At 38.0% G+C, this 26,039-nt stretch overlaps 1 protein-coding gene across 3 annotated transcripts; it reads left to right on the forward strand.

The window, feature by feature from the left end:
- The first annotated feature begins 10,852 nt into the window (after positions 1-10,852).
- On the forward strand, positions 10,853-24,808 carry LOC144210603 (glutathione hydrolase 1 proenzyme-like). Of its 3 annotated transcripts, none has more exons than XM_077737347.1 (15): positions 10,853-11,153; positions 15,112-15,259; positions 17,766-17,829; positions 18,709-18,892; positions 19,832-19,962; positions 20,067-20,156; positions 20,918-21,110; positions 21,185-21,345; positions 21,875-22,024; positions 22,263-22,399; positions 23,209-23,396; positions 23,469-23,596; positions 23,833-23,945; positions 24,150-24,263; positions 24,337-24,808. In XM_077737347.1, the coding sequence occupies exons 1-15, from the start codon at positions 11,068-11,070 to the stop codon at positions 24,481-24,483; spliced, it is 2,034 nt and encodes a 677-aa protein (XP_077593473.1). In that variant the 5' UTR covers positions 10,853-11,067; the 3' UTR covers positions 24,484-24,808. The 3 variants fall into 3 exon arrangements, with proteins under 3 accessions (XP_077593473.1, XP_077593474.1, XP_077593475.1); XM_077737348.1 differs by having other exon boundaries at positions 15,115-15,259; XM_077737349.1 differs by lacking the exons at positions 10,853-11,153; positions 15,112-15,259 and adding an exon at positions 16,615-16,680.
- Positions 24,809-26,039: the final 1,231 nt, after the last annotated feature.

Genomic DNA, 26,039 nt, shown 5'->3' on the forward strand with positions numbered 1-26,039 from the left:
ACTGGGAGAGTTAGCAGTGAGTCAATGGCACCCTGATTAGTTCACCAATCAATGTATTCTCAGATCGAAGCATCATTACAACCCAACCCTTTTCCAACAATCACTTTTTAGGTCATTCTATGAATTTTTCCTTATTCATCTTTACATTCCCCCCGTTCACCCCTTCTTCATTACTTTATCTATTTAAGAATTGATCACTTGCCACTAGCAACTCCGGGTTGAAAATAGGTCAAACGGAGATTGGACCGAGTAAACTAAGATCATGGAAAATGCCTTTATTGACATAAGAGCGCAAGGATCTAATAAGCGCAGAGTCTCGGGTGTCAAACTATTGGCTGCTCACATATGGGTAGAGGAGACAGTCTAATTGCTTTTCATAGCTCGACTTTCCTCGGGGATGTTGTTAACTTTCACGCACGGAGCAAGGGTGCTCACTGTTGTGTGGTTACATAAAGCCCAGAGGTGGGAAAAGTGGCGTCTGGGGCTTTGGCGATATTGAAATAGAGCGGGATCGACGTGCCGCAAAGATCGGTGCAACTTAGAATAAGTGTGGCCTATTGTCGCCATTATAGCAAGTGTGCCTAGTGTTTCAACCTTGGTATGCACAAATTATGATTTAGTAATTCAATGGGTGCCAATGACGGCGATAAATGACCCATCCATTTTAATTGAATGAGTGTATTGGACGTCAATGAGTTGAGTACTATGAAAAATATACTCGAGTGTGTTATTTGTGACGGTAAAAGTTTGTATTTGTGTTTTTATTCAATTTAAGTCCATTAATTTAGTTTATATTGACATTGTATTTATAATAATACAATATGATCAGGACTAATGAGTGCATTTTTACATGAATAATATATTTATTTCTGTTAACTGAAATATATTTTTATTTAGAAAAATAGCAAAACATGAATAATTGAATGTTATAAACATCTTATTCTGCTATCTTTCATTTAGGCAAATGTTATTTCCTAAAATGTTCTTTGTTGCTTTTGCTAAATGCAAATAGGAACAAAATGTCATTTATGAGAGAAAAATCATAGATTTTTCTTAAGGCCAGGTTGTGATGGATTACCTCCTCTACAAGGTAGTAAATGCATCCAATTTGTAAATGCCACGATCAATTTCTCTGGTCACTCTCATCCTTATGTGTTTCAAGTCGAACCCTGCCACGTGGGTTGTTATATGGTTAAAAGTGGCAGTGGTTTAAGCCCTGCTTGGTTGCAGTCTGGGGGTGTCGAGGCACATTTTTTACCCTCAAAGATTCAGCAAGCAATCTATCTATATGATGCCTCAAGGGTGACAGTTAAAAGCATGCGGCAGAAGAAACTTGTAATGACTGTCCTCCCACGCTGACAATATGTTCCTCTTCATTTACTGTCATGAATGAATAATATGCAGAGTTCAAAGCTACGGTTTGTGTTTTTTTTGTGTGTTATGTTTCAGAGGAGGTTACAAGTACTTTAACTTGTGGACCCATCTGGAGGATTTTCCTCCTTGAAGAAAAAACATTTTAGAATGCAACCTAGTGTTATACATGGGTTAGCTTAGTAAGTAATATAATAAAATCACCTCAAATTTGTATAAATACGACGGCACCAAACTGTTGCATTTCATTGTTTTGTATATAAAAGAGCCAAAATATCTTGCCAATTGAATTGTATTGTTATTTTCATCTAATACTATCCTGACAAAATATATTTGTAACTTAACAAAATAAAGACCCGGCATCTTATAAGTTTCCTGGTGTAAATATTATTTTTTCTTTGAGGAAATACAACTTCATTACAAAATATGAAATGGTCATTATAACCGCAATCATTAACCTGGAGGATCACGAGAAAATTGTGACTCCAACATTTTAAGCCAATTTGCACATAAAAATCCTTGGATGTAGTCAGCTACTCTTTTAATTGGATGGCCTTTCTTTCTGGTCTGGTTATTTTTAATGAATCTAAACATCATGTTAAAGTCAGTTGAGTTTGCGTCCTGTAATGGTGAATATAATTTGCCCCCTAAGGTGAGGTGGAACATTTGGATTTTGAGCTCTGCAAATCTACATAAATATTTCAAACTAATGAGAATTAGATTGATTGACCAATGAAAAAGGAATAGAATGATCATTTAACCCTGACAAATCCTATATCAAGATAATGTGGCAGGGATGAGTTGTCGACCTTCTAAGAACTGAGACGCTGCTAACTTCTTTTACACGAGCCTGAGGCAGCCGTCGACACACAACACAATTAACCCTGGCTCTTTATGTGTCTATTTATTTATTTTTAACAGGGTTGAGTGTGGAACAGCAGCAAAGCACAGGGACGTGAGCCAAAATTGTTTATATTACAAAACTGAGGCTTGCCAACTAGTTTATTTTGGTGAACAAATACACCCTTTTTTGTTTTAGTCATTCATTCGCCTTGATGCATTAATCGAACCGTTTATCCTGATAAGGGCAACGGGGGTGCTGGAGCCCCTTCCAGCTAAATATGTAAAAGTATTTTTTTCAAAGGAAAAATTAACTGCATAAGTGCAATATGAATGTTGACAAGTTCTGTGTATTTAGCACGTATTTCCGCAAAAAAAAACCTTTCCAAGTAGGATTCCTAGAGAAAAAAATAGTGATCTGCAAAACAAATTGAATGCTTCCTGCGTCAGAGACGGAAGTAAAAACATGTGAGGAATGGAGGCCGCACTACAGGGATCAAATCAATCGATCTGCTTCCTTGACTTCTTTTCTTGACTTGTTTATTTCTCGGATCGATCGGCACTGTGGTGCAACGGGCTGACATTCTTACAGCATACAAAGAAGTTGCTCCTAAAAAAATTGCTAGTGTGTTGTGTGTAGTACTACAATTTGGTACCCTATCCCCACAGATTAATAACCTGCACTAAGGATGTCCGGATGCTGACTTTTAGATGTCAAATCTGATCAAGATATGTATTGCAGCTACCGATGCCAGGAAAAATAATGCAAAAAATCTATTATATTTTTAGTATTAAAGTGAGTTCTGGTGCTACCTAAAGAAAGGCTGTCGCATACCTGTCAACCTCGGCCAATTACTCCCCTTATTTATGATTGCAATTCCCCTTAAGGGATTTGAAAAACAATACAAATGCAACATGGCACATATTTACTCACATAGGGTGCACTTTAAGTCTAAAATTTTCTCCAAAGTGGATGGGGTGACCAATCAGTAGGCACTAAACTTTTTTCCGTACTGAAGTTACTATACCGTATATATAATATACAGTAAAATGTATAAATTGACATGTACGCTATCTTTACACAATGCTCTTTTACCATCATTAGTTTCTAATGAGAACTTATTCCATTCAGCATCTTTGCCTGGTGTTTTTTTTTTTTACTGTAGTTAAAAAACTTCAAACTTGTGACAAAATCAACAGTCTAAAAATCTAAAGCCACATTTTATTAAATTCGACACACAGTTTAGTCCAAAAATGTACGGGTGACTAAACAGTGGGTACAGATCAAATATGAAAAGATTTTGTACTATCTTTTTATTTTAAAGTCTAAGGTTTCTTGTTAACATTCCTTCTATGATATTGCATTGGTTGTCTTCCTCTGTTCTATAACTGCGGGGTTCACTTCAGTTACAGTAAAGAGTCAATTTTCTTGAGCTAGTGCCACACAAAGCATTTCTGCAGTTGGAGCTTAGTAAGGCTCTGGGGAAACACTGTCAAACGTGCAGATAGAGGAGGAGGCAAAATCACTGCAAGGTTGCTGATTAGAGTTCTTACAGTCACACGCACACCCTTCCTCTTTTCTCGACGTGCTTAAAATCACTGGAGAATTCTCTCCGTTTTTAGGGCAAGGAAAAGATTTAATGAACTTTCCTTCATTGCCCTCTCTCCCAGTCAAAATGGGCTGTAGAAATATTGCCATCAATGACACAAAAAAGGCATTCACAGCCAGCCAATTAGAATTAATTGGAAAATTCATTCATTTTCCGCTCCGTCTATCCTCACAAGAGTCGTGGGAGTTATATACTATGAGTTATTCATTTCCGAGAGTAGATGAAAAATACAGACGGCAGAGGTTATGTATTTGGTTTTTATGTCCGGCTGTTTGTGTTCAAGATAAGTCAAGAGAGAATTAAGGGATTGAATTTGTTTAAAATTTGCTCTAATTAAGTTGAAAGTCACCAGAAAGAGGCCAGAACAGATATTTTGAGAACAGATTGGTCTCCTTACATCCAATTCGCAGGTATAATTCAAGATAATAGAATATAAATGTAAGCAACAGTTGTGTTGTATAGGCACATTTAATATATTATGAATATAATTTCATTTTTCATCCACTACTGCACTGTTGCACATCTTGCCGCATCCCTTGAAGATACTTTTAACATTTTGTAATACGTGTCAATGTTTATATCAACCAAGCTCCTATTCCTATATGATTTTTGCATTTCTAGCACTTTTTGAGATTACACTATGATTGCAGACACAATTTCATGCCTTTTTTTATTTTGTATTTTTTACTGCAGCGGTTCAATTTATGGAACGAACGGCCTTGCAGAAGAAAAAATTAAAGTGGCTTCAGAAGACAGCTTAACCTTGTTTTGCCTTGAATTAACATTACGGCAGAGCTATCGAGGAATACGTGGCAATTACACAGCCTTTGTTTCCGAGCAGAAGACGTCGCTCGGCTGGTGTGCTTCTGCAGCATTTAGTGCTTTAGAGCTTTGCGTCGTCTGATGATGAGAGTGAGAGGAGATGCGGATGTGACAGCTGTTTGGGCAGGTGTCACCCGCTCTGGGTTGACTGGCGGATTTTTCTCACACAATCTGTTTCCTCTCAAACCCTAAAATATAGCTTTTAGGGGAGGAGTAGTAGGCTACTTTTTGATTGAATATAAATGTTTTAACTCGGGTTTACATGGGTTTTACATTTTAAAAGGCGAAATAGGCAAAATCTAAACACATTTACAATTAAGTGCTCAATTGGCTGTTGCGCCATTGTTGTGACAGTGCAAAATTCTATAATTTGTCCTCATTTGCATAATATTTGTCTCAGTAAATTGGGTCTTCATTACAACTTAACTTTTTTAGACTAACTTTGGATTTCTGAGCACTTTACTCAAAAAGCACAAAGCAATATGACAACGCTGTAACCCCCTAACAGACTTCTGACTATCTGATATACGAAGAACTGCCAGTTCTACTAAAAGAAAACAGCCTCCAATTATTTTCGCATGATGATTAAAATTAAAATGTCTCGTTGCAGTTTTGCTTTTGGGCCTGTAAAATTTGAATCATCCCCTAGCAATCATTACAGATCATCGCAGTGTCATCACACAGCAGTAGATTTTTCTCCTCTGGAGGCGAGACCTCGACCAGATTCGCCTTGGATTTTTCTGAGCGCTTTCTTGTCTGCAGTATCGTGCCTTACACTTATTCTGGAACGGATCATCGATTCATATCTTAAGTGAAATTTTATATCCCTGTTTTTCCAAGCCTCAAATGCCTCTCGGGCAATATAGTTACACCATGCAATTCTTCTATTTTGTGCTGCTGTATAGTAGCTCTACGGTTAAAAAAAAAAATCTGAGGTGGTGCTTATCTAGTGTTTGGAATAATAGATGTTTTGGCCTTCTGGCTAATTGCATGCATGCGGCCAAGTGCAGCCACTATTTGTGGAAGCAAGACAAAATGCCTTGGAACTGTATGTTGAGTCAACACAACGACCTTTGATGTGACAGTAAAGTCAGGCCCTAGAGCAGGTTAACTCTGTCAAGCAAAGCTGCCAACCAAATATGTTCAAAGTCACATGTTGTCTTGCCCGGGGGATAACGGCAGTATTCTTTAAGATAGTAGTCCCTACCCACGAGGGTGTACAGAGCAACTGAAAACATTGTAAAGTCTATTGGACATGCAGTATGTTTGGATGCTATTGTCAGTTATTCAAATCGAGACTTAGTGTAATTCACTGTGTTTTAGGCTGTTTTAGATTAGATTAGAACTGTATTTCATCCCGTATTCTGGAAATTTCATAGTTGCAGTAGCAAGACAGAAAAGACACAAGACATTGGAGACCTAGGTAAAAAAAACTGGAGCCACATATAGGAAATCTACTGTTTACTGCCACTTAAGTACTCCTGGGGAGAGCCAATTGCTTTTCATCATCTACCTGAGGTGCCTAATTTTCGGAGTTTCATGCTGTTTTTTCCCTAATATTGCAACGGAATCCCAAATTTGGATTATACAGAGTAGGTTTTGTTTTCTGAAGACAAGGAGTGATGATTGAGGTTAGAGCTTTTATACCATTACAGCACTATTCTGTTCCAAGAGGTAATAAAACATGATTTTGGACAAGCAGCAAGCAAAGAACATACTCTACAAAACAATAAAGATCACCGAGTCTAAAGACAGCAAACCCTAACATTTGTTCAATCTTAGGTCGGAGCAAGAGACAGTCAAACTTTTAAAAGGGGATTCTGTACGACTCACAAGATTGCTGAGTTGCAAGTGACGGCATGTGTTTTATGCTCTTTTTTTGTCTTGAAATAAGAAAATGTAATTGTTTAGTCTGTTTTTAGAATCCTGCGAGTGCACCGGCTCAGTCTGCCGTGTGTTAAAAGGAGCAAGCTGAGAAATTTCTGGCATGCGGCGGCGGCCCTGTGTCTGAAAAGACACTTTTCCTGTAAAAATTCCGGGTCACATTGCACATTAATGCTGCAGTATTTATATCTGAAAGCATCTTTAGAATGCTTTGTGTGACCTCATAACCATGAACATGAATAATTGAAGGCTTCCAGTGGCGGACTTAAAGCTCCTGGAAGATGCCGATGAGCAGGAAAGTCCATTTTTCAAGGCATTAAGGGTAGCATGAAACATGATAACCTTGATGATGCGAACCCCCGCAAGGATGATAAAGATCAGTGAAGCCCATTTGTACTGTATTTTGGGCTGTGCATTTCCATGCTGGTTTCATAACTATTTCTTGACATACTAAAGCGGACTAGGGCGCTCCCCTCCACGATATACAGTTATGTAAGGCAAACTGTTTTCTGTGTGGTCTGTCGCAGTGCTCCTTGCTCATGAGCATCTAGTTTGTCACGTGAAATCAAATCATTGGTGCATTCGTAGCGTACCCGGCGAGCATAAAAGAACAATTTTGCGCAAAGAGATTGCTGAAAATTGCCTGTCAAACGCGTGGGTGTTTGTTTTATTTGCTTTCTGTCATTTTTTATTCCATCACGTGTTTTGCATGACGAAGAAAAGTCTCCCGATTTCATTGCTTTGCTACCCAAGCAGCCCTTAAGAGACGTGTGATGGAGTAGCTTATCAATGGTAAAGGTTTAATGCACTCATTATGACTAGCATATCTCATTATAACAGTAACTTCACACCTGCACCAGAAAAGTACACAAAAGGGAAAAGGATTCTTTGTTATATTTGCTACGACATTAAGATTGCTAATTTTAGTTATTCAGATTATGCGTCTTACATGAGATGTCAAACATAACACAACCCTGAAGCCAATGGTGGAATCCTTCATCAAGCCATCTGCTAAAAGCTTTGTTTTCTATCTTGGAAAATGTGCCATTATATTTGGAGGAAGGAAGGAAGAACATTTAATCACTATTGGTGAATCCTGCCAGCATAATGTATGGGATCAGTTGAGAAGTGATGCTAAAGGCAGCTGCATGCCAGAATGAACTCGTCCAACCCCACGAAAAGATCGATTATTTTACATTTAAAAGTAAGACCTATTTTATTTAATTGGATCCACAAACAATGTGAATGGCCTGCAGGTAGACATTTTTCTGTTAGTGTAAAATGGGTAAGAAATGGAGGGATGGTGGTTCAAGCTTTATGTATTTTTAATGACTTGGGAACTTTTTAAAACTATCTCTAAAATGTAAGATGGCGAGTACCATCCTTCAAAAATTTCTCTAGAGATGCAGAGATATTTGACAGGTTTCTGCCAATGAGAGCACCATTCATCACTTCATACTTTTTAGACTCAGTTAGTTATGAAAATAGTACTACTTGTTAGAATATAAAATTCGCAATTCTGTGTATTATACAATTAAGACGCCAAAAATCCTGGAACTCCATGCATACAAAACTACTTTTCCATCACTGCTTTTCTCAAGACAGGTCATTCAAATTAATTTTTAAAACATTCACAATATGAGGCTCAATTTAGAGAAGAGAGAAGGATGCTCTTATTCATTTTATCTGAAAGTCACAATTAATCAACAATGAATTGGATTCCATTAACAGATTTCCTGGGCGTCAATTAACAGCCCCGTTACTTCCCAAACAATACCAAATAGGAGGGTTTTTAAGTGTAAATCCTGTGAACAGGTTCCTGCCAGCGCATTTTAATGAGACTTCCTGCATGAACTGCTGAGAGAGGAGCAGACCTCGCTAATGAGCCTATTGTTGTTTGCAAACATGGCGAGATGAAGGCTGGAGTGACATGACTGTAGTTACACTGTCCTTAAACACCTCAAAGAGCTTTCAGCAAAGTTGTATTTCTTCTGCAAATAATTGGCTACGGAGTTCGCAGTGTGTTGTTCGTGTTGTTGCTTGTGATATTTTAAGTGAAAGTGATTTTTGCTTGTTAGGGTTTGGAACTTGTTAGCCAATGGTCACTTGTTAAAATATTGGGTAGAGAAAATGAACTGATATTTTCCATTATATAAAAAATAAAAAAATAAAAACAATAGATACTCTAGCCCAGGTCGGCAGTATAAGACAGACATCGACTTATGTAATATATCAGCAGTAATGATGTTCATTCTTTGCAGAGGATAAAGAAGACTGTCCTGTGGTTATTATCACATTTGTCTTCTTAGCATGTTAGTTAAAAGGTGTATTGTTTATTACCATTTAAAAGTTGTTTGGTTATTTTAAGTACATACTATTATAGTGTATATTTTTTATTCTATGTTAAGTTTTACACTAAATTAGAACTGTTATTGAAATTAACTCATTGATTGCCACTGACAATATGAGACGTCCAATCCATTTAGAAAAAGGAGTGAGTTTTTCATTTTTACATGTTCATTATGTTGAATATATCATGTCATTACTAGGATTCTGCAATCTACATTTCATTACGATCATGGCTGAATTTTCACTTATGTGACTGCAGCTTTGAAACTTTAGATTAATTATGGCTTAGTCTCTAATACTGACCCTGACCCAGATTTTGTCATCACTTCTTCCATGTAAAAAAGTGCTGCAGGTTACAAAATGGAAGGGCAAAGAGCGCCTTTCCAAACTTCTGTACACTAAGTCAGATTAATATTTCCAAAGGGCTTTAAGGAGGATTTATGGGAGGCGAAGATGTTTACAGTGAGGATGTGCCCGGCATGACAGAGAGCTTCCAAATGAAGAGTGTTGATGTGACAATGCACTCACCAGGCTTGAGATTTCCTCCTGGGAACACTTTGCTTGGTCCACTTGGAGTGAGGCGTCAGGTGGTAAATCAGCTGGCGGCAGATCTTGTTGGTCGACTTGAGGGAGTCCGTCTCCTGCAACCAAACAACAGACGAGTGTCGAATAGCAAGTAGACAATCTTAATGAAAAATGCTGAAGGACAAAACAGTGGATGCGTCAAGTAGGGACACTTAATATTCTTTGGGTATTCCAATATTAGACTCAAAACTCTGTGTGTTTTTTGAGAACATGCAATTAATTACTAATTAATCATTTTATTGAACAGCAATTTTTGGAAAATATCATTGTAATATTCTAGTCCCAAAATACTTTGAAAGTCGTCTAAAATAGCACCAAGACTGGAATGCAATAAAATATTCAAATTTTGCAGAGGAATGTTACTTCATTGGTATGGTGCACTTACAAATGTAATAAATTCCAGAATTTAGGTCAAAATAGGCTACTTTTAAGTCATGTGGGGGATTTTATTTTAGCAGAATTCTGCACAAGGGACTAAAAATGGAAATTAGCCTTTGGTAATTATCTTACATATTTACAAGGATATGGTCTTTGATATGTATTGTCCCTTTTATTAAATACATCAAACTAACTGGCACGTATAGATTTCTACATTTTGAAAAGTCACCCTTGGTATAGGCCATTCATCAAATTCATTTTTTTATTTCCTCTGGTACAATGTTTTTGTGTAAATGGACATTGTTTCAAAGTTTTTTTTTTATCCTCTAATAGAAGAAACAACATTTTCCTCCTGGCAACCTGATACTAATAGGCCTGTTGCCAACTCCTCCTTCTTCTATGTCCCTCTTATTTTTTCCTCTCTGTCACTATAAATGGAATGGGTTGCGCTGAGCTGGGCAAATCTAATTAATGGTACAACAAAACAACAACAAAAAGGAGGCAGTGTGGCAAAGAGAAAGCGAGAGAGAGAGAAAGTGCGGTAGTGTAAGAAAGGACAAGGCAATTTACCTCTAGGCGATTAACCATTGCAGCCAGCACTTTGTTTCTCGGGTGACAAACAAACCCGCCCCTTACTTCAAAACAGTCCGTGCTGTCATTTTCAGCCACTTGGGTGGGTGAACACTGCCTCGTATACTGATTAAAAGGGGAGTAAATCACCACTTTCATAATGAAATATGATAATTGCAGATCTGACACAGTCTGGTAGGATTAAATTCCATTAAGAGGCGTTTGATCGATTTTTTAAATGATATTTTAGACATGCAGTCCTGGTTTACATGACATTGAGCATGTTATTTCTTGAAAATTCTGCCCTAAAACACTATTTCTAACACTTGGCCAAAAGCCAACTGGAAGTATTTTAGAATGTTCTTTGCCACTCCCAGAATACTAAATTAATGTGGATAAACCGGTCCTACAAAATAGTATTATTCGTCCAAAGTCTGACTTTGTCTTTTACCGACCAGCCAGTCATTTTATAATTACAATAATTGTGAATCAACTAACTTTTGAACTTTAAAAAATGGCCTCTTCATACACTCAAGCATGGTTGAGCTGTATTTATCTTTTTTGCATGTTTTTTTAGTAACCTCTCAAAGAGCAGGAGACCTGGAGATAACAGATAGCAGCACCAGCTTCTCCAGTTTAGTTCAACTACGTCGGTCTAATGGAAGAAAATTCCGTGTTCCTGAGGTTCGAACCCCCACCATTGACCATTTTCACCATTCAACTAAAAGAGCACATGAGCAACAGGTAAAATGATCTATGCTGCTTTGTTCATTGTTATCGTTGCAAAAATAGTACAAAAATGTAATTGACATGAGCAAAAACCCTTAAAATGTCTTGATTTTTGACACAATTTCTGCACACATTAAAATTATATGCCAGCAATAGTCTAAAAACTGTATTTTGGTTAATATCGCATTTGTGGAATAAACAGAAAATAATTGTTTAGTTCCCATTAAGAAATACATGTAAGTGTTTGGGTTAATGCTACACACATTCTATGCTTTTAGTGTAAATACTGAAAAATAGGGAGGTAGTATTCTTATGAATTCTCACCCTTTTAGGACATTGTAGATCTCGGGCCAGGCTCAACAGCAACTCGTGTGAGATGGGGTCCACCAGATTGAGAAAAGCCGCATTCTTGTACAAAATGTCATTGAGTGACGTTCCCTGGAGTCCCAAATCCTGAAAAGAGACAATTGTTAAAAAAAGTGGCACACAAAAGATTAATCTTGAAATTGGAAAAAGGTTTAATAATCTTGCCTACCGCTGATAAGGAGGTTGTTCAAAATCCCCCGACTCTAATCAATAGAGATGCATTATCTGCCAGATCTTACTCGATTTTAAAAGCTGACTAGGTATTGAAAAGAAAGAAATGCCTAGCTTGTGTATAATACCAGCAGTTCTCCATTACCCAAATATTAAATAATCTTTATTTCAAAAAACTTTTTAAAAAAAATCAAGATATCCCATGGTGAAAAATGTATACATTTTAAAAAAGTAAGTAGGGTATTGCCTTGGGATGTGAATTTAATCCATTCCATGACTGTTCAAAAACTATGATATAGTACTATATTTCCTTAATAATGTGTTTAAGCCTTCCAACGCAATTTCTGCTGGAACTGCACTTTTCAGTGAAACAATAATCAATCACATTTCAATGGTCCTTCATCCCTTCTCGGTTAAATTAGATTTTGCCGTCGTTGGCAGCCAATGAGTTAAACACGGTCTGCGCAAATTGTGTAGTAATGCATACTGTAATACAAGCTGGGGGGTTAGGTTATATAACACTCCATGCGCTCTGACAGACTGAAGCCTTTGAGGGGTACGTGGAGGAGGAAAACTCCCATCAGCATTTTCTCCTCCCCCGGCTTCTGATTTGATTTATTACCCTGAACCTCAATGGGAGTCCCTGTTGCCGGGCTTTCCTCCAGGCCAGCTCGCCCTCTATTATACATTGTTTAGTGTCCACTGTAAGTATATTGCATTATGATGAAGCTACGACACACACACTAAATCTAAAGATTAATTTGGCTCTTCATGTAATAATATTGAGCCTTCAGAGAATTTTATTGTGGTAGATTTTGTCTGATTTATGCCCTAAATATATATGCATTAGTGCTCTTATAAGTGAAACTATAGATTTAGCTCCAAAGATGAGGCTTTCATTTATCTATGAATTAATTGAAGACTACAAATCTTGCATAATTTGCTCATATTTGAGGCGCCATCTTCAAATAACTGAATTGTACACTGCTGATTAACTTTTTTGGCATGAGTTACTCAACACCCTTTCAACTGTATTTGTATCCCTATTGCTCATTCATGGTTGAAATAGCAGCACAATCGATAAGATGTAGTAATGTGGTAATAAAACTACACTATGTTGCAGAACCAGAAAATCCTCCAAGTCAACAAAGACTACAGTTCTCTTGATATTGAGACTGTCTTCATTTATGCGATGAATACCTGAAAAACCCCAAACTAATTATGTTGATAACCCTCAGGGCAAACACTGTTGAGATGTTATTGGTTCTTCCCTGTAATGACTAGCAGCATGAGAAAGAGACATTTTCAATCATATCAAAGTGATTATCTGCAAATCCTTCCACCTCTCGAGAGAGAAAAAAGCCATGTCACTGTTGCACAAAAACACTAGACTTTTGCCAGTTCTTTTCGTTTTCAATTCATGAAGTATAATTGAACAGTGCGCTCTCTCCTGTGGCATCTCGTAAAAGGTGGTTTGATCCGTAACATTTCTGAAATGGATTGTTTGCCAAAGTAAAAGCAGAGGTATGCATGTGTCTTTTGTCAAAGATAAGCCCTAGAAATACCATTTTTTTTTATTATAAATGATCTGATAATTTTAAAAAGAATAACTTTACTGCGGAATTTCCCTCGCCTATACAGTCAATATGTATCATGACGATAATTACTACTTTTCTATTATCCAGGAATACACCACCATCTTAGGGCATCTTAGTGTTTTCTACTTTTACAAATTCAATAAAAAAAAACTTAAACAGCCTCCCCTTCTTAAGTGACTCACTGCCTTAGCGCTACTAATGTGGCATCCCTCGGAAGTCTTACAGAAGGTTTAGTGTGAGTCACAACCTTTCAACTACATGACAAATATCTCTGACGTTTATTCATCCTACCTGACATTGCACTTTCAACCTTCCACAACATGGACACATTGTTTACTGCTTTCACTTCCACTGTACACAAAAATGGATGGTACATCAGCTACAGATGGGCCGGAAGTTACTTCCAGGTTGTTGGTTTTTTTTTTCCCGCCTCCCTTCGCCTAACACCGGGAGCTCTCTTGATCAGAAGTTCTCCCGTCAGAGCATCCTGACTGTTCCCTTCCTTTGATCAGTGCAAAGCTACCAAGAGGAAATGGGAAGCTCAAGCTGAGCTCTAAAAACGGCGCCGACTCTCGCTTCCCTCTAGTTTGGGTAAATCTCCACCCACCCCCTACTTGGATAGTGCAGATTAAAAAATGGGGAACGAGTTACACAATCAAAAGAATATCTAATGAGGGGCAGATGCAGGATGTCGATTTATAGGCGGTCACAACCATGACAAAAGATGGAGAAGCTGGCTCAGAAATGATGAAAATAAGTGTTTTGATATTATCCATTCATCACATTGGTCCACTATTAATATACAGTAGCGTTGTTAAAGCTGGTCAAGTATTGATGCTGGATTGTTGTAACCGGAAACAATATTTAATGGTAGCAAATTGGTCCAACAAATAGAAAAACTGTCTGAATGTATATTAGTGTCTTATGAATTCAACATTAATTTTATTTCCCATTTTTTTGCATATCTCTGGAGAAAAGAAAATCTCCGACTGTTTAGAGAACACTGTACCCATCATTTGAGTAATGGAAAAAACATTTTTGTTATGTAGTATTCTATTTTTGATCTGTCGTTGAATTTTGAAGGACTTTTTGGACCTTGTGTTCTTTTTGGACATGAATAAACATGATGCCTTGCAGACAAGACAGATGCTTTACTCAGACAACACCAAAGCCTCGTAAAACTCAGACAAATATGCTGATTGATACAGAGTCAAATTAAACTTTTCCTATGAAATTAATATTAGGATTAATAAATGACCACATGGACTATTCCTCCAACCAACTAAATCAGTGCTGTGGTCCTTTGACAAATAAAACAATAAACAGGGGAGGGAGAAAATGCTGCAGACAAACAATATAGTAATAGGAGTGTTTACGCCCCTAATATCAGGACACAAAGCCATATTCTTCATCCTCTGCAACCACATTGATGACATATCCGTCCGTCTGATACTGCCCCTGGGTGGCCGAGGTGAAAAACCCTCCAGCATAAAAATGGCTAGCAAATTTCATAGTAATATTTTTGGATGAACATGATTAATAACAAAAACAATGCAAAATGAGAAGACCCCATTTGAGTGACCCACCGAACAAATTCAGCTCATCCCTCAAATGCTGCATTTAAATGTACTATATAATGCTTTAAGACAAAATATAGAATATACTATTAGTTTAAAATCCATGCACTTCTAGTCAACATTGGCTGCCAATGACTGCAATAGACGTCCTATTCATTTCACTTAGTAAGGGCTGTGGGAGTGTATGTTATCCTGTCATGTGCGCTTGAAGAAAGTGTCAAAAAAGTGTGACTAAAGTGAGCGTGATGTCACCTTTCTCAGCAGTTTGAGCACTTGGGCTGCTTGCTCGGAGCGCTCTTCCCGGAGGTGTCGCTGGATTTCGCGGATCCAAGCCACCCGCTTGACGTACGGGCTGTGGTCGCTTTTGCGCAGCATGGCCGGCACCTTGTCCGACTTGAGCATCAAGGAGGTAAACAGCACTTCTCCTCTGCCTCCATCGCTTTGCACTTGCTCTTCATTCCTCTGCCTCTGCCTTCGTCGCTTGCTCCAGCGACTTTCCCAATGGAGTCTTCGGTGCCTGCTTAACTTGGAGCCCATCACTCGTGAGGCGCAACCGGGAGAGCCGAAGCATCCATGCTGAGGAAAGTTTGAACGCTGCACAAGCTGCGCTCGATCACCCCCCTTTCGTTATCCCCCCGTGCACGCGCTTTTGCTCTTAGCCAATCAGATGAACGCGCTCTGAAACAGCTGCTGGCCTGACCTCTCATGACACACGCGTTGGACAGCATCACTCAGTTTGGGTTGGGATGCATCCGCAAAAAACCTACTCAAAGATCTGATAACAGAACATACTTGCACCCGGATGCACAAAAACACAGGTTTGAATGCACAGACAGGGGTTGATGGCAATTACAAAAACCTGGGTTGCACAAAGGAGGAGGAGCCAAACGAGACAAACCAGGTGAAACAATCACCCAGACAGGAAACAAGGAAACACACCCAACCAATCAAAACTCCTACAAAACATGACAATCACTAAGTTGATCATTGGTCTAATTTTGCACTTTAATATTTATGCATAGAGCACATTTTTGTAAAACAAATATTGCATTAGTTTTGGAACAACACTTGCTTGATAAGCAGGTCATTTATTTAATAAAGGGACAGTATATATTATTTATCAATTACTCACATGCACCATCAAAATCAATCTATCAGAGTGCAAAGTACACTGTGGCTGTTTGTATTGGGGCTGGAGTGACACAAAAATGTGGACTTTTAATACTGCTAACAGGCCACAGCTGAGAAAACACTAAAATTGAGCAATATTTCCACAGCTGATACTAAGCAGGCAGCAAATAACTGTAAAATCTGCAACAAAGTGAATACACATAATATTTTGTATCACTGTTTGAGAGAAAAATGTATTTAAAATGCAAGGCAGATAGAAAGGAATTTCTCAGGTGCAGTTCAGGTATAGTACTTATATACTTTAAAGTGGTTGTCAAGATTTACAGGCATGTCTTCTTCATCCTCTGCGAAGAATGACTTCTATTAAAATTTTTGAGGCCCTGCTGTATAAGAAAATAAATAAAAGTGGGTTTGACTGGGTCAGAAAATAATTGTGTATTTGTGTCAGGTCATATTTGAAGCCTGTGATGAATCTGAAAAAAAACTTTTGCAAGTGAGCTGGAAGGCCAGTTGGCAGGCATCCCCCAATTCTCTATCGGCCATGCTTTACCCCGATTGGGCGAGTTCCGGAGGGGGCAGGGCGTCACGTCCCGGGCTTTCCAACACAAGCTTGTCGCTATCCTTTCCGTTCCCACTGGACAGGAATCCGGTGCGCCGGTTCTTTGACCCCTCCCGTTGGTTGGTGGACCTTCGTTCTCGGTGAGGAGGCGCTTCATTTAACACTTTGCTGTGAGTGATCCAAAAAGAAAACATACCAAAGGCCAGAGTTAATCTTTGTCGCAGACAAGTTGAACCATCTTTGCAGATAAATTGCAAGTCACACTGTTTTATGCAGTTTCCTCTTAATGATTCATTCATGGAAAGCGTGTTCTTCTGCTTATCTCTCTTTTGACACTTGCACTTAAACACATTAACATGCTTAAGGGCCTAATATTTCCATACAGTTAGTACTCTTAAATATTGCCACTATTATTATGTGCCTATGATAATAGAAGTATAAACTACTAATATTAAAACTAATTTCAAACAGAGTATTAAAACTGCAAGTTTCATTAAAATAGGAATGGTGATTACCATTAACAAATCAATCTTTCTAAATATTACTATTATTATGAATACCTGGATTTAAAAATAACTAGATGTAATGCTATGAACGCTGCTACATCAAATTTTAATACTACCAGTGAATACAACATATACTCTAAATCCTACTCATAGTGCTAATAGCCATACCATTAAATTTACTTCCTAAAAACTATGAATACAAATATTATGACCACAAAATACAAACCTAAACAGAGGCTGCTTTGACTACTAGTTCTCAACTACTACTGAATACTACCAATCTTATTACTGAGAATACTAAAACATAACAATAAATATTGCCGCATATTAGGTATAAATTGTAAATACTCTTAACTATATTCTACATATAGTGGGAATTAAAAGAAAATACTACCATTTTACTCCTGCTCCAAGATAGTTAATCCAAACTATAATCAATTTTAAATAATGCCACAACGAATAGTAACTATCTAATGATAACAAGCACATTAATGATAATAGTAATGATAAAATACTATTATAAAAGAGTGTCTTCTCAGGTTGCTAATCATAAACTTCCTTCTGTGTGCCTGCATCATGCGTGGTGGCGTCAGAGTTCTTCTGGCTTTCCCCTCCTTGAGGTTTTTTAACGGCGGGGCTTTAAAGTTTACGACTCCGGTGATAGTTAAATATTGAAAAGACACGGTGAGTGAGTCTGTCGCATATCACCTGCTTTGCAGATTCCCACTGACAAAACCACAAGCAGAGAGCTTCTTATTGCCGAGTGCCCTTACAAAAGTCAAGGTAAGACTTTCATTCTCTAATTGTCATCCTTGGAATGCAATCTTATGCCATACAGAAAAAGTAAAAGATGATGAGTAAACTTGTTTATCTGATAAATGTGTAACATTTAGAGGTCATTATGTCTGTATAATAATATCGCCTCATACCGTATTTAAACTTTGCTCTTATAGTTTCTTATTTTATTTTTGGGGCTTTTCTCAAATCAATGTTTTTCACACACACTGTTCTTTTCATGCGTATTATCTATGCACTGTCTTATCTTGTCTGTGAAATGGAACAAACTGATGCTGTTCCAGATGATATGGTTCACCAGGACACAAAAACATCAGATATCTCTGGCAAAAAGTACTTAACCAATATTAGTAGTACTTGTATAACTGCTAAACTAAAGCCCACTAAAGATGCAAACTGAAAATGAGAACTAAATATATACTTTGTGTTGCCCTCCGTGGAAGACGGACATTACCAGATAATCATTAGCAAATTAAGTTTTTGTTCCAGACCGGATCATATGATTGTAAAATCGCTCTTGTTGCTACGCAGATAAAACAGGGTACATTTTAAACTGCTCCAACTGTTATGATTGTTCGTTTATGATAGGAAATCAAGGTAAATTGAGTACATTTACAATTGTCCTAACCTGTCAATTGGGTGGAAAACATAACACATACAATAAAGTAATCCTCACATGTTATTTCTGCTAATTCCTTAAGTGTAATCCAAAAAGAAAGCAAAAAGAAGTACAAAATGGAATAATTTTGGTTGCAAGCTTACTCGTCCACTGTTCTTGATGGTCAAGTTGACCAAAAAAAAAAAATCCCCCAAAAATGAGATTGAAATCTAATAAAAATGCAAGAATTGCTCATTTTCTGTGTCCAGATATCCAAAATCCCAAGCGTAACAAAATGGCGAAGATGACAATCGTGCTGGCGGTGACGCTGCTGCTACTGGCAACCGTGGCTATATTTTTGGGAGTTTTTTACGGCGTGGATGACATGAACCAGCACGTGTACCAGAGGGCAGCCGTGGCGGCTGACGCCGGACCGTGTTCTGTGATTGGCAGGCAAGCGCATACTCACTTTGTGCATATTTTGTTTACATACCATCTGGTCCAGATGTCCCCGATATGGCAGAATAACTAGTACATTACAAAGATAAATGGCAGTCAATCCCATCGTTTTGTAATTTACAGGAAAACCAGTCAAAAAAAGTCTGCTTTAGCACCCTTTCCCACTGGTTTTGATTGATAAAAATGATAACAGATCAAATTAAGTTTTTGGGATCTAACCCTGACAGCATTATTGTTTTATTCCCAGTCAATGTCATATTGGGCCAATAAATATATTGCATTTGTTAAAAACAACCAATTTTAAAATATATACCAGTTTTGAATGTCCTTTTCTAGAACGTCATTTATAAAAAGTTGTTAAAAATGACAAATGTTAAAGAAAATACTTCCTAAGTTTCTCATTAACAATAATCAATAAGTTACCAATGAGCCAAATAATCTAATGTGGGTAAACTAATAACTACAATGTGGCCAGCAACAAAAATGAGTTTAACTTCCCCATGTTTAAATGCAATCCCGCTCAAACAAAGTACCTAAACCATAAGCAGCATACTCTCATTTGTCACAGTAATCTAATGACTTGCAGTGAATACATAGTGGAAGATCCAAATATATCACACACATAATTCTCCCTACGAGGAGGCGAGAACCCGTTGTCACGCTTGCATGACTTGTATGAAAACAGCGTACGAGGCTTAGCATCACAATGAGGGAAAAATTGAACATTTTCCATGCGCTTGCTTGCATGCAACGGATGCAAAATAAGCACAGATGGATGAACATTGCTCACCCGCTTTTCTATAGTCAGACACACATACATTCACCCATTGACATGACTGCTTTTCAATGTGCATTACCCAAGCAAGGCTTTACTGTCATTTTCAAAGTAATATATATATATATATATATTTTTTTTTTTTCACGCTTTGACAGTGACACGTTGAAGAAAGGAGGCTCCGCCGTCGACGCCTCCATCGCCGCCTTGCTGTGCGTCGGACTGATGAACGCTCACAGTATGGGAATCGGCGGGGGGCTTTTTCTGACTATTTACAACGCCACAACGGGTAGGCATACCGATTATATTCTGCATGGCCCTGATAATATTTCTGTGAAATTGACGGCAATAGACGTCATAGGAAGTAGTCATCCCGTGGTGTCTTTTTTGCAGGGACGGTGGAAACGATCGACGCTCGGGAGACGGCGCCTCGGAACTCAACGGAGAACATGTTTGGAAACAGTACTGATTTGTCCCAAAGAGGTATGCTGGGTCATAAAACCATGAAAATGATTTAGTCATTTGGTAATTAGGGCCCAACCTGAGTAAATTGGGGAGGAAAGTCTGTAAATTGCAGTATTTTAAGTTGTAATTGATTGGTGGCCTACTAAGCTCCAACTTGAGGTCCATGGGGTACTTTGGATGGTCTTCAGCCCACTAAAAAGAGCCTTACTGGGGATTTTTAAGTTGACTTGACAGCAGGAGGAGGTCCACCAAGGGTCCTGTGGACTCTCTCCATACGCAAAATAGTCTGATATAAGGCCATATTGTAATTTGCTACCGAAAAAGTGTCAAGGCATTTTATCAAAAAGTGCATATGGGCAGGCATGAGCAAATAAGCTTAAAAGTCTTAAAAGATTTTAAAAACATGCTCACAAAGAAAGATGCCATTTTATATCATAATTCATATTTACAAATGAAAATTCCATCAATCTTTTTTTAAATGGCCAACAAAATGTTTCTTCCATTACTTTTTAGGGGGAATTTCTATTGGTCGGTTACTTGCAGCACCATTTTTGCTTAAAGTAGAGAAACAGAAGAAAATTAAGATCTCTAGCATCAGCAACAATTAGCAGAAAAAAAACACCAAATGTCCACAGGTAGATTAATGTCAAGGACTATCATGTCTCTTAAATGAAAAACAAGACAGATGGAGTTTGATCAGCTGAGAAATCACTACAATGGCTTATCATTTGATCTTATATTGCTCATTCATTGACCATCCTGGTTTTATCACTTGATAGGCGGCTTATCCATAGCAGTTCCCGGAGAGCTTCGAGGTTACGAGCTGGCTCATAAGCGACACGGAAAACTTCCTTGGAAGGATTTGTTCCAGCCGAGCATTGATCTGGCACGAGAAGGCTTTCCTTTAGGCAGGGCACTGGCTTTGGCTGTGGCCCGACATAAGGGAACCATCGTCAAAGACTCAGCCTTGTGGTGAGATGTGAAAATCAACCTGAATGTCATTTTAGGAAGCCAGTTTTCTTACAAAAACCTTCCTTATTGCACAGTGAGGTTTTCTGCAGTGGTGATGGCGAGGTTTGGAAAGAAAACGACATCATTAAGTTTCCCAAGCTTGCAGACACGTACAGAAGATTAGCGGAAGGAGGTGCCGATGCTTTCTACACTGGGGAAATCGCTGAAAATCTGGTGGCAGATATTCAGGCTGCAGGTAGTTTGTTTTAGTTGACTACTTTTGGGAATGCTATTGTTTTCTTTTTCGGGATTTAACTGACTTTTTCAGGAGCTTTGACAAAAGAAAAACCTCTTTTAATTGCAAAAACCTTTGAGTTTTTTTATCCAATTTAAAAAAAATCTAATTAAAAATTCTGGAAATCCAGATGCCCAAAAGTTGTATGTAAACACCCTTATTTATTTATACAAAGAAATAAAATGACCCAATATCAAAATGACCTCCTTAACGTCAAAAGTGACCCAGAAATTCCCTAAAATCAAGCGAAAATAATGTAAAATGTACCAGAAGGGACCCCATAATCCCCAAAATGTGCAGAACATACTTTAAAATTCACAGAAAGGGGCAAATAAGTATCCTAAAATCCTAAAATGAGAAGACATGAACAGTAAATAGCACCACAGCAAACTGTTCCTCTCTCCATGGCATCTAATTTTACTGCCATGACGGATTTGCTTTCCACATGGAGTCCAAGTGCATTGACGGTATTTGTCTCTGGCCTGCATAGGCGGAATCATCACAATGGAGGATCTGAAGGATTACGCGCCCGTCTTGGATGAGAAACCTTTGAATGTGAGCGTGGGGGAGTACATCATGGCTGTTCCCAACTCCCCCGCCAGCGGCCCCGTGCTCTCACTGATTTTCAACATCTTGAATGGTAAACATTAAATGCTCCTTTCCAAAAAAGCACCATGAGTGGGTGCCTCAAAAAATGCTCCTAAAATCAAATTGAACTCAATCTGTCAACAATATAAAGACTCGACCTCATTGACCCTTTATGTGAATTATGACTTCTATTCTGCCAGAATTTCAATCTTTTTTGACTACGGCAACATGTGTTAAATTCCTTTAACTTTGAAATAGAGCAAAATTGACAACAAACATATATTCCACAGGTTACAACTTGACGTCAGACAGCGTCGCCAACACCGAGAAGAAGATTCTGACATACCACCGTGTCATTGAGGCCTTTCGCTTTGCCTACGCTAAGAGGACCTTGCTAGGAGATCCGGCTTTCCTCAACATTACCAATGTAAACGGACCCTGTCAATCATTCCAATCTACTTTACTACAATGAGTCACACTTTAATATGTTGAACAAAAAAAGACCACTATCCCTATTTACTTTACAAGTGCATTATGTAAACTCCTATCCTTAAGAAAAAGTAGAATATGAACTAAATCATTAGGTGCAATTTCACCATTATATTTATTTTTGATTGGCCATCATTCCGTGTTGGATCAAGAGCGTGTACATTTTAAATGTTGAAGAGGTTTAACATTTAGTTTTACTTGGCAACACAAACATACATAGCATGACAGCCAGTTTTAATTTTACAGTGACTAATGTTCATCAGATCTTCTGTAGTGAGTCACAATCCTTAAATATGAGATGATTATTTCTATGCATTTTTGCTTGTTCAGGTTACTTAGGAAGGAAATATGACTGTAAAAGTCACAGGATAATTACTCAAGTAAATGTTAACGTCTAATAATCCCAACTTTTGAGTCACAGATCTAGATCAACTTTTTTTTTGCCCGCAAAAGTTTAGCTCAAATTAAATTAAAATAAAATGCCAGTATTCCTTAATGAATAATATAGGAGACTTCAGAATTTAATTTTAACTATTAAAATAAATACACGTATATACATATATTTATACATATATGTATTTAGGTTTAAAAACAAAGCCAATATTTACATTTTTTCACTTTCTTCATTTAAAACACAAAAACTAAAGAACTGTTATTTTTTTATTAAAGTTGTTCTGCCTATATTGAACTTAAGTTTGTATTTCCATTACATAAACTCATTTTTTAACTCTTTGTCTACTTGCAAAGCTCATCGAGAACATCACCTCACTGTCCTACGCCAACCAGCTCCGAGAAAAGATCACGGACTGGACAACTCACAACATAAGCTACTACGAACCCGAGTTTTACCTCCCCGACAACCACGGAACGGCACATCTCTCTGTCGTGGCGGAAGATGGCAGCGCTGTGTCGGCCACCAGCACCATCAACCAATTGTACGACCAAATCTTTTCATGTACGCAACTTGATGTCATTTTTTTAATCCTCCATTTACTTTTGGCCATCAGTTTGGGCTCCAAAGTCATGTCAAAATCAACGGGAATCCTCCTCAACAACGAGATGGACGACTTCAGCTCGCCACTCATCACCAATGGTTTCGGTGTTCCTCCATCGCCGAGTAATTTTATCAGGCCAGGTTAGATATGCTAAATACACAAACCAACCTCAAAAAAGTACTATAAAATACTACAGCAAGTAATTTAAAGTTATAACAGGCAATATTAAGGACAAATACAAATTTAGAGACAAAAAATGTCCATAAAAAAGATGATTCCGCCCCAAGAATGAGTGCATTTTGCTAGCATGTTATCCATAAGTTTTCTATTATATGTGATAAAAACTGACTTATCTATTATTTGATGCTGTCCAAAGGAAAAAGACCCATGTCTTCCATGTGTCCAACCATCCTCTTTGATAAAAACCACCGAGTAAAGATGGTGGTAGGTGGCTCTGGGGGTACGAAGATCACTACCGCTATTGCACAGGTAAGCCTAATAGAAAAAAAATCATTTTGAAAGAACTTTCCAGTACTTAGATATTGGCTTAAAAGCCACCCTGGTGTCCAACATGTTGTCTCTGATGGTCCAAAGTCAAAACTAAGTCCAAATGGCCTAAAATGACTGATAATCAAGGAATTTTGCATTTAAAATGACCTGCAGAAAAGGAATGAATGTATTTGTGAATTGTAGGTGATCCTGAAAGCGCTGTTTTTCGACTACGACCTGAAGAAAGCCGTTTCTGACCCGAGGCTGCACAACCAGCTCAGTCCTAACACTACCATGGCGGAGCCAGATTTTGACAAAGTGAGGTTGAAGTTAAAAAAAAGGAAAAGTTGACCATATTTCTGCATTTTCTAACTATTTCTTGTCATTGCAGAACATCATGGAAGGTCTGGCAAAGAAAAACCACGAGACGGAATATCTCAAGTCAACCGCAGCCGTCGTGCAGGCCATTGTCCGTTACAAGGACGGAATCCATGCTCAGTCGGACCCTCGCAAGTGGGCTTACGCCGCAGGATACTAAACTTCAACATAACTGGAGAACAAGATCAGACACTTTAGAACTCCTCCTAGTTGTCTTTTTGCAACAACTAAGGCTATTAATAATAATCTATTTTTTTGTATATCAGGACCTAAAAAAAATAATTAAAATTGAACTTTCTTCTAGTATCTTGTCTATTTGGACATGGCTTTGGAAAAGGAGCCCTCGTGAATGTTTAGAGCACAGCCTCTCGTAACCTTTTGTCCGATCATAAAAGTGCATGATTCTTTGCTATTTATGAAGGCCTTTTGTAAATCATTGGTGCTGCCAAGTGATTGCTGTCTATTAAAATACAACAATGAGCTCATCGTGGAGGGGTGGCAGCAGCTCAAATATGCACAGTGGTAGATCTGAAAGCCTTTTTAACATTTTCAATGTGGTTTGGTATACTCAAACAAAGAACCAACATCTTCAGCCTTCTTAAATAACAATACAATATGATACAAATGCACTTTGCTAAGCATGAGTGCAAATATTCCGGCAAAAATGAGACAGCATGATCAGATGTAAAAAATGAGTCGCTATCCTCAAATATAGTGAATCATTTTTCAATGTCACACTGTCAATGTCAGCTTATAATAAAATAAACCATTTTTGTTGGTTAAAAAGTGCAGTTTTGCTTCCACTTGCATTTTTGCACTTGATAGGAACTCCCTTTAAGGGGTGTTTGGGAATATTTCATGCAAAACTTCCCAAAACACCCCCTAGGCTAATAAAAGAATCCCCCAAACTGAATAAAGATCCATACTTGGCAAGAGGCTCGGGAATTAATCATTAGGAAGACAGGGAGACAATGGAGTCTGACTGTTTCATGCCTCTAAGGCCCAATTAAGCATCACCTATGGTCTATGTATGTATTGGTGACACTTATGAAACACAGGGATTTGTTCACTGTAGCCATCTGCAGTGGTTGTAATCGAATTTTGGACGACGTCTAGCACGTGTTGTAATTCAGGCGGCTGACTCAGTTACGGCACTTTTGGGGACGTGTCTCGCAGACGGCATTGATTCACTCTGCTCTTGTGAGAGCCACTTGAATTTTAGTGGAATGGCTTTCAAACGATTAGGGTGTCGTATTGTTTTACCCATGGGCTACATTGCATTGCAAGCATGATTTTCTTCCATTTACAAGCACTAATTCTATTTTTTTTTTAAAGTCACCCTGAAAAGGGGAGAAAAGTACATATTTATACATCTTTTAAATGTAGCTATTAATCAAAATGTTATTATTTGATTTCTTAAATGTATATTGAAAAGTATGATTACCTTCTTGGCATCTTCTGATGGCACCTGAAGTCCTTCCATTATGATTGGAGAGGTTACTGGCATTTTGAATGAATTGAACCTTGTATATAAATTACTGCATTATAAATAACATTTTGGATTAAGAAACATATATCACATCAAATGCATGACTCAAAGTTAGCTTGGTCTTTATGGGGAAGTGTTTTAAACTGCCCAAAATAGTGACTTGCTCTACTGAGGATTTAGAGTGTTGTTGTCGGCACTTCCACAAGGCGGCGTCGAGGCCACGATGA

This window comes from Stigmatopora nigra, chromosome 17, assembly GCF_051989575.1.
Source record: "Stigmatopora nigra isolate UIUO_SnigA chromosome 17, RoL_Snig_1.1, whole genome shotgun sequence".
Lineage (NCBI taxonomy): Eukaryota > Metazoa > Chordata > Actinopteri > Syngnathiformes > Syngnathidae > Stigmatopora > Stigmatopora nigra.